We start from the raw sequence: 13,667 nt of genomic DNA, 5'->3' as shown, positions 1-13,667 counted from the left end.
ATTATGAATTAAACCTAATGGGCTTTGTTTATTTTATTTTATTTTATTTTATTTTATTTTATTTTATTTGAGACGTAGTATCGCTCTTGTTGCCCAGGCTGGAGGGTAATGGCGTGATCTCAGCTCACTGCAACCTCTGCCTCCCAGGTTCAAGCAATTCTCCTGCCTCAGCCTCCCGAGTAGCTGAGATTACACACATGCCACCATGCCCGGTGAATTTTTTAGTAGAGACAGGGATTTCACCATGTTAGCCAGTCTGGTCTTGAACTCCTGACGTCAGGTGATTCACCCACCTTGGCTTCCCAAAGTGCTGGGATTACAGGCATGAGCCACTGTGCCCAGCCTGTGTTTTAAATTTTTTACTACAGACGTGGCTTCGTCCTAGACTCTTGCCTACTCCATTACTACTAGTCATACCAGTTCTGTTCTCACAGTTTTTCTAGTTCTCTCTTTTTCTGCACCGCCACTGCTTCAGAAGTTTGAGCTTTTAAAGATGCCAACTTAGATGACTTCTACATCTCTTAATTGGTCTCCCCAACTTCCATTTTGCCCCTTCATACCATTCTCCTCATCAGAGTCAGAATAGTCTACTTGAAATATAACTTTTTCCATGTCACTTCTCACAATAAATTAAAACTGTTATTTGCTCTCAGAATAAAATCCAAGTTCTTTGATAAACAAAATGCTTTTCTTGGTATGCTCTTTTTTCCTTTCTAGGTTTATCTTTTCTCTTTCTCTTTTCTTGCACTCCAGACTACTCTTACTTCTCACTTGCCCTGCATATGCTGACCTCTGTGACCTTGCATGTGCTGATCCCTCTATAGAGAATGCTCTTCCCCAACTTCTCCACCTGGTTAAGGCTCACTCACCTTTTGGAATTCAACTCATATCCCCTTCTTTAGGAAGCCTTCTATGATGTCTTTATCCCTTGTATTAGACCACAGCCTTCTTGCTCTGCATTTTAATAGCATGTTTGTTTTTCTGTCTCTCTTAATTATCTGTGAACTTGTTGAAGGCGGAGTCTCTACAGGCCAAAAACTTAACCCCATATTGGTCAGAGTAAGCACTTAACAAATGTTAGTGAATAAATGAGTGAACCTGTGAGTTATATTACTCTTTCAGAATTTAATATAATTCCCATGAATGTAATTGATCAGAAAGCATTAACTATTTCATTACACTCCTCCAAAAAGCATACTTGATAATATTCAGAAAATTTAAAATCACAGGTATTGAATAGTATTTCTTTTGCTCACCCATATTTATTTGATTTCACTAATAGCTTTTAACTAAAGGAAATATTTTAATACCTTTTCCATCATAATTTTTAAAAATCAGTAGCAAATTGTTATATAAGATAAAATTAATTAAGAAAAATAGAATGTTATTTCATGTAATCTTTGTCTATGTGTTTTCTTTTTACGAAATTGGGATCATACCAGTCACACTCTTTTGTAGCTAGATTTTTCTATTTAGTACTTCATGACTCACATCCCCATATCTTAAAATAGAATATTTAATAATTACATAGTATTCTAACAATTTCAACATTTATTTAAATAATCTATTTGTGGTAATTTAGGTCATTTCTAATTTTTTGCCATTATGAACAACACTGGTATGAATGTTTACCTACAAAAAGATACACACACTGATTAAACTTCTTAGGTGTTAAACTCCCAGAAGTGTAATGAGTGGAACAAAGTTTATGAGCACTTTGAATGCTTTAGATGCATATTAAACACTCATTCAGCTTTTACTGATGCACATTCTCACAAGTAGGATAAATGATGCTTTTTATCAGAGAATGTTTACCAAATCTAGATATTCTCTCTGGAAAAACAAAAGCTATTTGCAAAATAATTGGTAGTTATTTAATTCTCTTTGTTTTTTTTTTTTCCTTTGAGATTGCATTTGAGATTAAATTGTTCTCTCAATTCTGTCTTCTTCTTATTATTTTATTTCACTTCTTGTGCCTAAATGTGCTGTGTTAGCCCATTTGCATTGCTATAAAGGAATACCTGAGACTGGGTAATTTATAAAGAAAAAAGGATTATTTGGCTTACAGCTCTGCAGTCTGTACATGAAGCATAGTGCCGGCATCTACTTCTGGTGATGGCTTCTGGAAGCTTACAATCATGGAGGAAGATGAAGGGGAGCCAGTTTGTCTCATGGTGACAGAGGGAGCAAGAGAGAGAGAGAAGAGGTGCTAGCTCTTTTAAACAACTATCTTTCCTATGAACTCCCAGAGCAAGAACTCACTCATTACCATGGTAGTGGCACAAAGCCATTCATGAAAAATTCACCCTCATGACCCAAACACCTGCCGCTAGACCCCACTATGGACACTGGAGGTCACATTTTAATGTGAGATTTAGAGAGGACAAAACATTCAAACCTTATCATGTGCCTTCTAGATTAAAAATAACAATAACTGTTTACAAGCTTATTGCTGAGGATGAATTACATGTAAAATGCCATTCACATAATGGGAGCTCAATAAATGCTAGTTGAAGTAGAATCTGAATAGCATATTAATTAAAATCAAAATATAACTTTTCCTTTCCAACAGATGATTCTGCTGCAGAGAGCTTTAATGGCAATGAGACTCTGGGGCAGAGTTCAATTGCTTCAGGGGGAACACACAGCAGGGAGATGGGAGACTCCAACAGTGATGGCAAAACTGGGCTGGAGCAAGATGAACAGCCACTGAACCTGAGTGACAGTCCCCTCTCTGCGCAGCTAACTTCGGAATACAGAATAGATGATCACAACAGTAATGGGAAAAACAAATATAAGAATCTTCTAATTTCTGACCTCAAGATGGAACGAGAGGCGAGAGAAAATGGAAGCAAGGTATGGTCACATTACAATTTCCAGAATTTTTGAGTCGGTCATGAAGGTCACAGAAAATACCTATGCAAATAGGAGATAAACATTATTGTTAATAAAAATATTATAAACAAATCCAATAAGAGGATACCAAGAAACTTATGACCAAGCATATTGTGTGTTTATAACGTATGATTTCAGGAATAATAGTGAGCAAAATGAATCGTGTCTCAAAGCTGTGGGTGTTTTTTGATATGGAGAATCACTTGAGTTAATGTTTCTCATATATATAATCTATTTGTTTGAATCTCTCTGGGAATTTGTTCAGCTCAGATGTGACAGTTTCAGTCTCAGTACACAATTTTTTACTATAAAAGGATCACTATCTAGTTTCTCCTAGATGGATAGGTGTACATAAAGTTTCAATTAAATTCTTCAGTTTGCTTTAGAGACCTGGGGACTTTGATCAGTAATTTTCTTTGTGGACACTAAAAAACTGTTAAGTGTGAGACTTCTGGATGAAGTTTGTGGGTTAAATAATTATTTTAAGAAATGATTTATCATAAGTTATATCATACAAAAGACAAAAACATATTTCAGACATACCTAAATGTTTAGATTCTTTATATTAATATTAGAATAAATTACAATCCTCTCCCATTCCCAGCTGACTTTTTTTTTAAATTAAGCTTAAACTTCTGCTAGTTTGAGATAACATGCTGGTGACTTTGCTCTATGATTTTTGAAGGTGTACTTTGGAACACATGAGGGTTTTTATGGAAAATACCTTTTGAGTGCCTTCCCCAGCCCTGACCTCTAAGTCAGAGTTGTAGAACTTGTTTTTTGACATAGATCCTTAAAGCAAAATGTCTTAATCTGGATTAATTTCTGAATTTGCTAAGGCACTATGCTTCCTAAATTGGTTCTATTTAAATCTTCTTGCTTGCCTGGGGGTGTGTTGTTTTATCCTCTTTTAAGCAAGCCACTAGACATTAGCAGACACTTAAGCACTGCTGCCTGAGGGAGGCTGCTACAACTTTTTCTGTGGCAAATGTTCAAATATCTTCCTCAGTGGTTTAAAGCCAAATTACATACACGCAAATGATTTTATATTTGCTAACATGATCTGATTCACTGTGCACTGTGTTACATTTTACAGAACAAAATAACTCCTAAGTTTCCCTGCCCTCCACATAAACCTGTCTTTATGAAGTTTAAATAATCGTGAAATGTCCTTTCTATGCTATGTGTCTATTAAATTTTTTTCTAAAATTATTGGATGGTTTGCTCTTCTTTTTCTTATTCCCTTATTCAGTACTACTCTGAGAACGATGCTTATTAAAACATATTATTGCACATATTAAACAGAATGAAGTGACCTTTCTGCCTCTATTACAATGGAGTTGAGAAGCACAGATGGTTTGGGCTGCTCGTGAGGGTTAAGATGATAAACAAGCCTAGAGGAGAAGAAGATACCCCTGATGCACTTAATATTTTATGGTTTAGTAAATGAAGAATACTTCCCACAGCCAACGGAGGAATAGCCAAAGATGCAGAAGAAAAATCAGAAAGGTGTAATGTATGAAAGCTAAGCAAAGTCCACCTTTCAAGGAGAGTGTAGGCAGCTCTCATGGACAATGTCGAGAACTCAAATAAGATGAAGATAGAAAATAGTTAAATTTGTGAGGGAAGTTTTGATTCGGAGCACATTGGGAAAAGAATCAAGAGAGATTGTTTTTATTATTTTCTTCAAAAATAACATAGTAAATACTTATCACCTATGAAGGACAAATACATCTAGAGATATAATAAACAGCAGGAGAACTAGAGTTAATAATATCGTATCATCTATTGAAAATTTGCTGAAAGTACATTTTAGATGTTCTTACCACATGGAAGTGATGGCTGTGTTAAGTTGCTTACCTGGAGTAATCATTTAACTATGGACAGGTATATCAAAACATCGTGTTGTACATCTTAAATTTATGCAATTAAAAATACTTGGCATACTTGCAGCAATGGAGTAGGTAGCACAGACAACTCACAGAAATAAAAGTCTTTATTCACAAGGCTCTTGATACATAATTTTGAGAAAGAGGATACATATACATAGAAAAGTTTCTTAGAACAAGCACAGGCAATACTTATCCTCATATTAAAACAGTAAGAGTTTAAGTAAGAAAATACTATTTCAAGTAATAGTCAAAATAGACCTCCTAGAGGAACTGAGCCTTGAACTTTGAAGGAAATACAAGATTACCATTTTATTTCTTTCAGAAAGGGTCTCTTGCTAGACACTGTGAAGGGCCTGGAATGCAGATAGGGAAGATGACTTATTCTCAGGCTAGGGAATCATTGTCCATTCTGACCTCAGTATGATTTTATCACTTCCTCGTGGCATTGAGGAAGAACATGACATCCTTATGCAGGATAAACTAGTTGCCACCAATTAATTTGTTCTCTAAATATTTACTAAAGGATTCCTACACGCAAGTCACTGTTGTAGGAAGCAAAAATATGTAAACGAGAAGAGCAAGATTCCTGCTGTTTAAAAGCTCATAGTCTAGCGGGGGGCAAACTTGTGGTTACAGTCTCATTCTGTAAGTGATATGAGGGACGTATGGTCAGGAGGGTGAAATGAAAGAACAGAGGAAGGGTGCCAAGAGACTATAATGATTCTTAAGGAAAACTCGAAAGAGAGATTGATGTCAGAGGTGAGTGTGGAATGGCAAGTAGGAGTTATTCTGATTATGTATGGGAGAGGGGTAAGCATGTTTTAAGGCACAGAGCTGTGAGCGAGCATACCTGGCATGGGTATTTGCAAGGAGCTTAGCATGGCTGCAGCAGAGAACATGTGTGAAGCGATGAAGTATCAAGCGGCTCCACCAATAAATGTAGGCCATTTTAAGGACTTTGGATTGTCTAATAGAAAGAGCTTAGTGGTCAGCTTAGAATTTTAGAAAGCTCATGGTCAGCTTGACATTTTATAAAAAATATTCTGGCAATGTTTTGGTGAATGAATAGGATAGGGAATAGAAAAAAGTAATGAGAGAATGCTGGTTAGAGAGCTATTGTGGCAATCCAAGAGGAAAATACTGACAGTTGGAATCAAATAACTGACAATGAGAAGGAAAAGCAGATATGTAGTACAAAAAATTACTGAACATGTTATTTTTGTTCTTTTGACATTGTATTTGCAGGACTAACTATCTAACCTCCATAGGTTGTATTCATATATTGCCAAACTCCTGGGCGTGCCATTCACATAGCCTGCAATATGAGTATCGTATTTACCTTTCTATATCCCATTAGTGTGAACATTCTGTGAATATAAAAATGATGTTTACCTTGTCCGCTGCAGTATGCCTCACACGTGGCTTACTATCTTGTCCATAGATGTTTCTCAATACTTTGAGGAAATATACAAAGGTTTATTGAATGTGGAAAGCAAAGTATAAAGGAACATTCTAGAATGACTCCAAGATTTTTGGCTTTCTTGCCTAAGTGGATGATGAATCCATTTACTAAGATCCAGAATGAGAAACATTTGAAGAAGCAGGTTTCCACATGTAAAGTGTACGACGCACATGCAGTGACCATTGGACATATTTAATAGGCATTCGGGGGACATATGTCAGCTTTGAAGAAAGGTACAGGATGGAGAGAGAGACGTTTTAAAGATTTCAGAACAAAAGTGGTGCTTGAAGCTGTGGTGGTTGATAAGATCACCTTGGGAGAGCATAGAATGAGGAGAGAGTCGAAATATGTCATCTTGCAGAATATCAACCCATTAGGAACAAGTGATATAAAAGGAATTTGTAGAGAAACAAATACTCAAGGAGAAAATGAAAGCAACTGGATAAGAAGGGGATGTTTTAGAAGGCAAAATATGGAGCGTTTCAACATTGATATAAATTATTAAACTAAGCAATCCTTAGATGAAGTGACGTAGGCCTGAACCTGAACATTGCTTAGGAGAGTTAATGCTCAGAAGTGGATTCAAAACACATGGCAGAAGAAACACTAACATAATTAGTGGGCAATTTGATTGAAGACAGTTATAGAGGCTGAGATAGGAAAGTGGAATCATTTGAATTGCGAAGGAGAGTGTGTCTGGAATTTCTCTTTAGAGATTCTTCCTGCAATCTTAATCCAAATATACAGTGCTCTAGGGTTCCCGCATCTGGATCAATACTTGCTTTACCCCAAGGCTATGAAGTGAACTTCATAATAAAGTTCTGTTCAATCTGTGCGATCTTTTGTAGTCCTCAGGATCGTTCCATCACTTCTGTGTGACCTTTGGAAGTGACACTACTATACATTTCTTCTTCCTTTGAGGGCTATAAAAGCTTAATTATATAGAATATGTGAAAAGCTTAGATTCCAGTGAGTTTAATGTTGACCTGTTTCACAATTTTACTGTGAATAAAATCAAACAAAAATGATTATAAAGCATTGAAAAATTGAACAGTGAATACAAGTGCTTAAAACAAATAGTTGAGTTGGACTATGTCATTTACTGATTACTTCTTATTATGCAAATTCACTCACTAGACTAGCAGGGAATCACATTAACTAATCTAAGGACTAAATATATTGCACTGAATGAAGTTAGGTGATATTTATTTTCTGCTTGCTGTTGGCCGCATTTTAAAAGGACAACTAATAACATTAGAGCTCCAAAGAGAGTTGAAATGATGATAAAGAGCTTGGAAAATGAGACCCATGAGGAAGTGTTAAGGGATTAGCTATATAGAAAATGAAAGGCCAAACACCTATCTAGGTATAGATGTTTTAAATTATTAATCAATGAGAATAGAAAGACAACTGGAATCCTAGTGGCAGTGAATACTTTAAAAAACTGTATTATTGGCTTTTTAATTTTTTGTTTTCTATTTATCTTTTAGTGTTTATAACCCAGCTGCATTTTACTTTATATGGTTAAATATTCTGAAGCAATTTCCCCAAAGAATGTTTCCAATAAGGACTGCAGTAGGCAAGTGATTATTGTTGAACAGTTTATGTGCAACTGTGGTTACTGCATATTTGGATTTTAGCTCGGTTCCCGAGACCCCTAAATCTTCACTTTATTTAGTAATATTTTATTTTGTCCAGTGTGTTTCATGTAACTTTTTTCAATTAATCTTTAATTTTTTCACAAAATTGATACTACCATTCAGTTAGTTTATAAAATATTAATGGTAACTAACATTAATATTTGCAATATTTAATTTCATTTAAATATGATTAATGGAAGCAACACATGCTTCAAAATATCTCTTTAAAAAAATCAAGTTTAATGAAATTGTCTTTTACAAACTAAGAGTGATGAATTGACTTCTGTAATATCTTTGTCTTTGTTATATGGATATTCCTTCTCATTTTTGTTTCAATTTAATGATTTTTAATGTCTGGCTTTTAGGTGTTATACATTTATTTGGCCCAGGTGTTGTTTAGGGTAGAAACAACAATGTGTATTCTTATTCAGGGTAGAAACAACAATAGGAAATGTGCTTAATATGTGTGAGACATTCTCCTGAGTGCTAGAAGGACAAAGGAAAAAAAAAAGTCTCTATCATTAAGAATTCACATTTTGGCCAGAAAAAGCAGACATATAAATGAGTGTATTATAATACGGAAATTGATTTGTGTGTGAGAGTCTCCTCTAGGCTTACTAACTATGCCTTGGAAAGTTCCTGAGTTAATTCTTATTGGTTAAATAGGAGATGGCCACTTAGCAATAGGGAATTCCAAACAGACGAACATTGATGAACAGAGCATTAAGGTAAGGACTAGAAATGCTGAGGATGGAAGTGATGAGTTAAATCTGGAGACTAGAGTGCCAGACTAGGGAAGATTTTGAATACCCTTTTGAAGCTTGGATTTTACTCTTTAGTTGACAAGGAATCACTTAAGGGTATAGGATAGGAAAATAGTGTGTTCGGATTGTTTTTTGGGGTAGAAAAATTCTGGCATCTGTTTTACAAGATGGCTTTAGATGGCATAAGAAGGGAGAAGTCTGCTAACAGAGAATAAGACTTGCCTTAGTAAGGTGGTAGTTGGAATGGAGAGGAGGGCATAAATTTAAGAAATATATAGAAAGTTAAATGAACAGAATTGGGTGTTTGATTAGATAGGTGGTGGAGAGTATAAAAGAAACTTTAGCCACAGGATAAAGGATGTATCAGTTTTGATATTGGGATACTGTATCAACTGTAGTAATTATGAATATTGTATAATGCTTTCTTATTCATAACTCAAAGCAACCCAATGTAAGAAGAGCAAATACAGTTATTAGCTTTATTTAAACAAAAGGAAATAAAATCTAGTGCCATGTAAGTAATTCCAGTGACATAATTAATACAATCAGGTAAGTGATAAAACCTGGTATTTAACCCAGGTTACCTGCCTCTGCAGCCCATGTAATTTTCACTACACCCACACCTGCTGATGCTGTGTGAGACCAGTCATCTCTGTGCATCACATGGTGACTATGACAGGCAAGCTGTACAGAAAGGAATAGTATCTAATTTACAAATAGCTTTTTGATAAATAGCAAATGCTTGCAGTAGCATTTCTTATTTTCTTATTTCAAATATTTTGCTTTTGATATTTGAGTTACTTTATACCATGAAAAGAATGTAACAGATGCCTCTATCATAAAACTAAGTATGTCTTCAAAGTATCCATTTATTGCTTTGGTTCATAAATGTAAATGAATGTGTAATTGAATGAAAGTGGTTCTTTTAATAGCTCTAGGGTAAATTTTGAGCTTGTATTTTATTAAATAACAATTTAAAATAGCATCTTCATATTATATACATATATAAACCTATGTATTTTGCATATAAACACGCATATAAATAGTATATTCCATACTTAAAGATCACATATTCTTCAGTTCTGCTCATTACTGGATACATTTTTTTTCTTATGTTCTTAGTATTTTTTAGAAAATAAAATGATGCACAAGAAGGATATAATAAGGTTAATAGCTTTGTAGTATATGCCATATTGCAATCTAAATTTAAATGTCTACAAGGTTTTTATGAATAAATACCCACATTACTAGGGATTGTAAAATCAACTGTATTATAGAATAATACAGTTTTAAAATCAAGAACCACTTCATTTTACAGATGAAGAAATTGAGACCCACCCAAAATGACCTAACACCCAAATCAGTGTCCTTTTGAGTCATTATGCTACCATGTTTGCCATTGCATATGCTCATATTCTCTACATGTTATTACAGGAAGATGAAGAACAGGGCCACTAATTACAAGTGCCTCTGCCTACTATGCATGTTCCAGTCCGTGTTGGTTCATTTCACATTTTATATCTCAGGAAAATGAAGACGGTGAGGGGCTTCTATAATTTATGCCTTGAAATGTGCAAGGTGAAGTTGATTTTAATTCTGCACGTTCAGTGAAATGTGCATTTTGAATTTCTTTTAGACATATAATAGTTCATATGGGTCAGTACAAAGTCGTAACTAGCCCTCCAGCCACTGATGCCATGTATCCATAAATAATCTGGTTAGTTATAAATTGTATTTTTGACCAAAATACAAAACAAAATTGACCCGTCATTATCCTTATCTTTATTTGATGGTTCATCAATACCTCAAAAAGAAGTTGTCTATTTTGTATATTTTTGTGTTTAATTTTTGTTTATTTGTTTGTGGGCTTTCTGTTTTTTGTTTTTTGTTTCTTTGCTTATGTGTGTGTGTGCTTATCTTTTTCCTCTTGAGTTCTAGTGTTAAGAATAAGGTCAAATGCTTAAAATATCATTCCAGTCTGTAGATGTCTTGAGAATAGTGGAGAATCTCTAAGACAAAGAACTGTATTTTAAATACTCAGAAGTGATTTATATATGTCTCAAGATAATTGCTATTACCAGGACTTCTTAAAATATTCAATATTGACCCAAATTTGGAGAAAGAATAAAAGAAGAAAAATTAATACTAGACTCATAGAGTTACATATTCTAATTTGTTTCAATATGCTAGTTTACATTTTCATTATTAGATGAGCCTTACATTATGCACCATAAAATAATTATCTGTAGCCTTCTTATTAGTATGTATTTTATTTTTTATTAAAAAATGTTAATTATGGGTACATAATAGGCATACATATTCATGAGGTATATGTGATGGTCTCATACATGCATATGATGTGTAATAATCACATCAGTATAATTGGAGTATCCATCACCTCAAACATTTATTTACTTGTGTTAGTAATATTCCAATTTCACTATTTGAGTTATTTTAAAATATATAATAAAGTATTGTTGACTGTAGCCACCCTGTTGTGCTATAAGGTACTAGATCTTAATCTTATTCATTCTTCTAACTATATGTTTTGCAAACTACCCATCTGACAAGGGATTAATAACCAAAATATACAAGAAATTCAAGCAATTTGATAGAAAAAATATAATAATGCAATTTAAACAATAGGCAAAAGGTCTGAATAGACATCTCCCAAATGAAGAGGTATAAATGGCTAACAGGTATATGAAAAAAAGCTCAACCTCATTTATCATCAAAGAAATGCAAATCAAATCTACTACGAGATGTGATCTCACCCCAGTTAAAATGGCTTTTCTCCAACAGACAGGCAATAATGAATACTGGCAAGGATATGGAGAAAAGAGAACCCTCATATACTATTGGTGGTAAAGTAAATTAATACAACCACTATGGAGAACAATATGGAGGTTGCTCAAAAAAACTAAAAATTGAGCTAGCCTATAATTCAGCAACCCCACTGCCATGCATTTATAAATAATCTGGTTAGTTATAAATTGTATTTTTATAAATTGTATGTTATAGGTATATTTCTAAAGGAAATTGGTATATCAAAGAGCTATCTGTACACCCATATTTATTGCAGCACTATTCACAATTGCTAAGATCTGGAATCAACCTAAGTGTCTATCAGTGGATTAAAAATGTATTATGTATACACAATGGAATATTATTCAGCCATAAAAATAATGAAATCCTGTCATTTGTAACAACATGGATGGAACTGAAGGACACTGTGTTAAGTGAAATAAGCCAAGCACATAAAGACAAATTTTTCATGTTTTCACTCATATGTAGAAGCCAAAAATGAAAACGTTTGAAATCATGGAGATAGAATATAGAATGATGGTTACCAGAGGGTGAGAAGAGTAATGGGGAGAGGGGGGAGGTGTAGATGGTTAATGGGTACAAAAATATGGTGTGCTTTTTAATACTTTTAAAATGGCGAATTTAGGGTTAGCTGGGGTCAAGAGGATAATTCAGATGACAAGGTTAAAAAAAAATAGCCAAGTCGTAAACTCGGTCCCAAGGAAAAGTGAAAGATAGTATATATTGAGTACTTGTATACTATGTGCCAGGATTATTCTAATAACTAACTTATGTAATTCTCACTGTGATCCAATGGAATTAGGCTCTGTTAGTTTTCTCATTTTTACAGATTGAAAAACAAGATTCAAAGAAGTTGTATATATGATTATACTAAGAATTTCTAAAATTTGGATTTAAATTCCAAATAATTTAACCCACCTTTTAACCACTACAATGTTAAGCGATCATGGTGTAGTCCCTGAGAAATGAGCAGCTGCAAACTTGATCTGATTCTGAGACCCCCCAGCTACTAGTTTGTGGTTCATAATTATTTCCTGATCAGGAAGCACACTTATCAGCTCAGTGACTTTGAACAAGTCTCTATCTTTTGAGCCTGGACAGTTCATCAATAAAATGATGATAATCTTAACCTATAGGCAATTATCAAGATTAAATAAGATGGTGTGCATTTTTTACAATAAATGAAGTTGTTGCAGTGGTTGTTATTGGCTCTAGAATTTAAGGTCTAGCTGAACCTTGCAAAAATGTCTTCTATTCGTTAATATTCATTTGGAAGTTTAATACCTGTTTTTAATAGCCTAAAAAATTCTCACTGAGATTGGCAACTTGAAGAAGCACAATGATTTATTTAAGCTAGTAAAAACTAGTTTTCTTTTCTTCTTTTGTCCCTTATTTCCTTTTAGTTACACTTATTATCCAGAAATCTGGAATATACACATTCCCAGAGGCATTTTATAGGCTTTCTTGATCCTATTTCTGTGAGTAACATGCACTTATAAAATAGATTCCAGGATGTCTTATCTCTGCTCGTTAATATCTTTCCTGACCCCATTGGAATCTATCCAATTAAATTGTTACTTTCTTCATACCTCCTCTCCTGATCACTACCTCAACTAGAAAAAATATATATATATATTTTCTGAACTTCTAGAGGGGAAGATCCATGAGTGCAAGATGGCAGGGTTTTGGGTTGTAAGGTCACACACTAAAGTGATTTGCATGCGTGAAGCTTGTTCCCTGTCAAATGTTTGTTAAACAAAATGCAGTGACATGGGAATATGTTGTATTGATCTTATCCCATACACTTTTTCATTCTGGTAATTTCTTCTCATTGCCATTTGGCTTCCCTGAACTCCCAGCTATGCAGCTGACTTTAGCCTTAATTTGGAATATGAGTCTTTTCTCTTTCAGGCAATGTGTGAGCAATCTTACCTCTCTCATGCATATTTTCCCGTTTGAATATTTCACCAAAAACAGTGAAACAAATGAAATAAATTTCCATTATGGTGATTAAGGAGGATTGCATCATAGTGGGCTGATAAAGGAGATATTTGAGGCCTTATGAGCTTTGCACTGCGATTCTCAAATCACAATGTGCAAACTTCATGTAAAATAATTAAGTATTTTTTATCAATTACATTTTCGTGTATGAGACAAATATTTTAAAGTCAAAATTAACCTGTAATGT

General features: G+C 34.2%; 1 protein-coding gene across 13 annotated transcripts in view; it reads left to right on the top strand.

Annotated features, from left to right (window-relative positions):
- Positions 1-13,667, top strand: part of NOL4 (nucleolar protein 4) — a 394,115-nt gene that overhangs the window by 210,494 nt on the left and 169,954 nt on the right. For all 13 annotated transcript variants that reach the window (XM_025365628.1, XM_025365637.1, XM_025365636.1 and 10 more), the window contains one exon: positions 2,573-2,856. In XM_025365628.1, coding sequence (XP_025221413.1) covers positions 2,573-2,856 — 284 coding nt within the window. The remainder of the gene's footprint in view (positions 1-2,572; positions 2,857-13,667) is intronic.

The sequence above is a fragment of the Theropithecus gelada genome, chromosome 18, assembly GCF_003255815.1.
Source record: "Theropithecus gelada isolate Dixy chromosome 18, Tgel_1.0, whole genome shotgun sequence".
Classification (NCBI taxonomy): Eukaryota; Metazoa; Chordata; class Mammalia; order Primates; family Cercopithecidae; genus Theropithecus; species Theropithecus gelada.
Note: the sequence above shows the minus strand (reverse complement) of the source record. Positions and strands in the feature narration are given on the sequence as shown.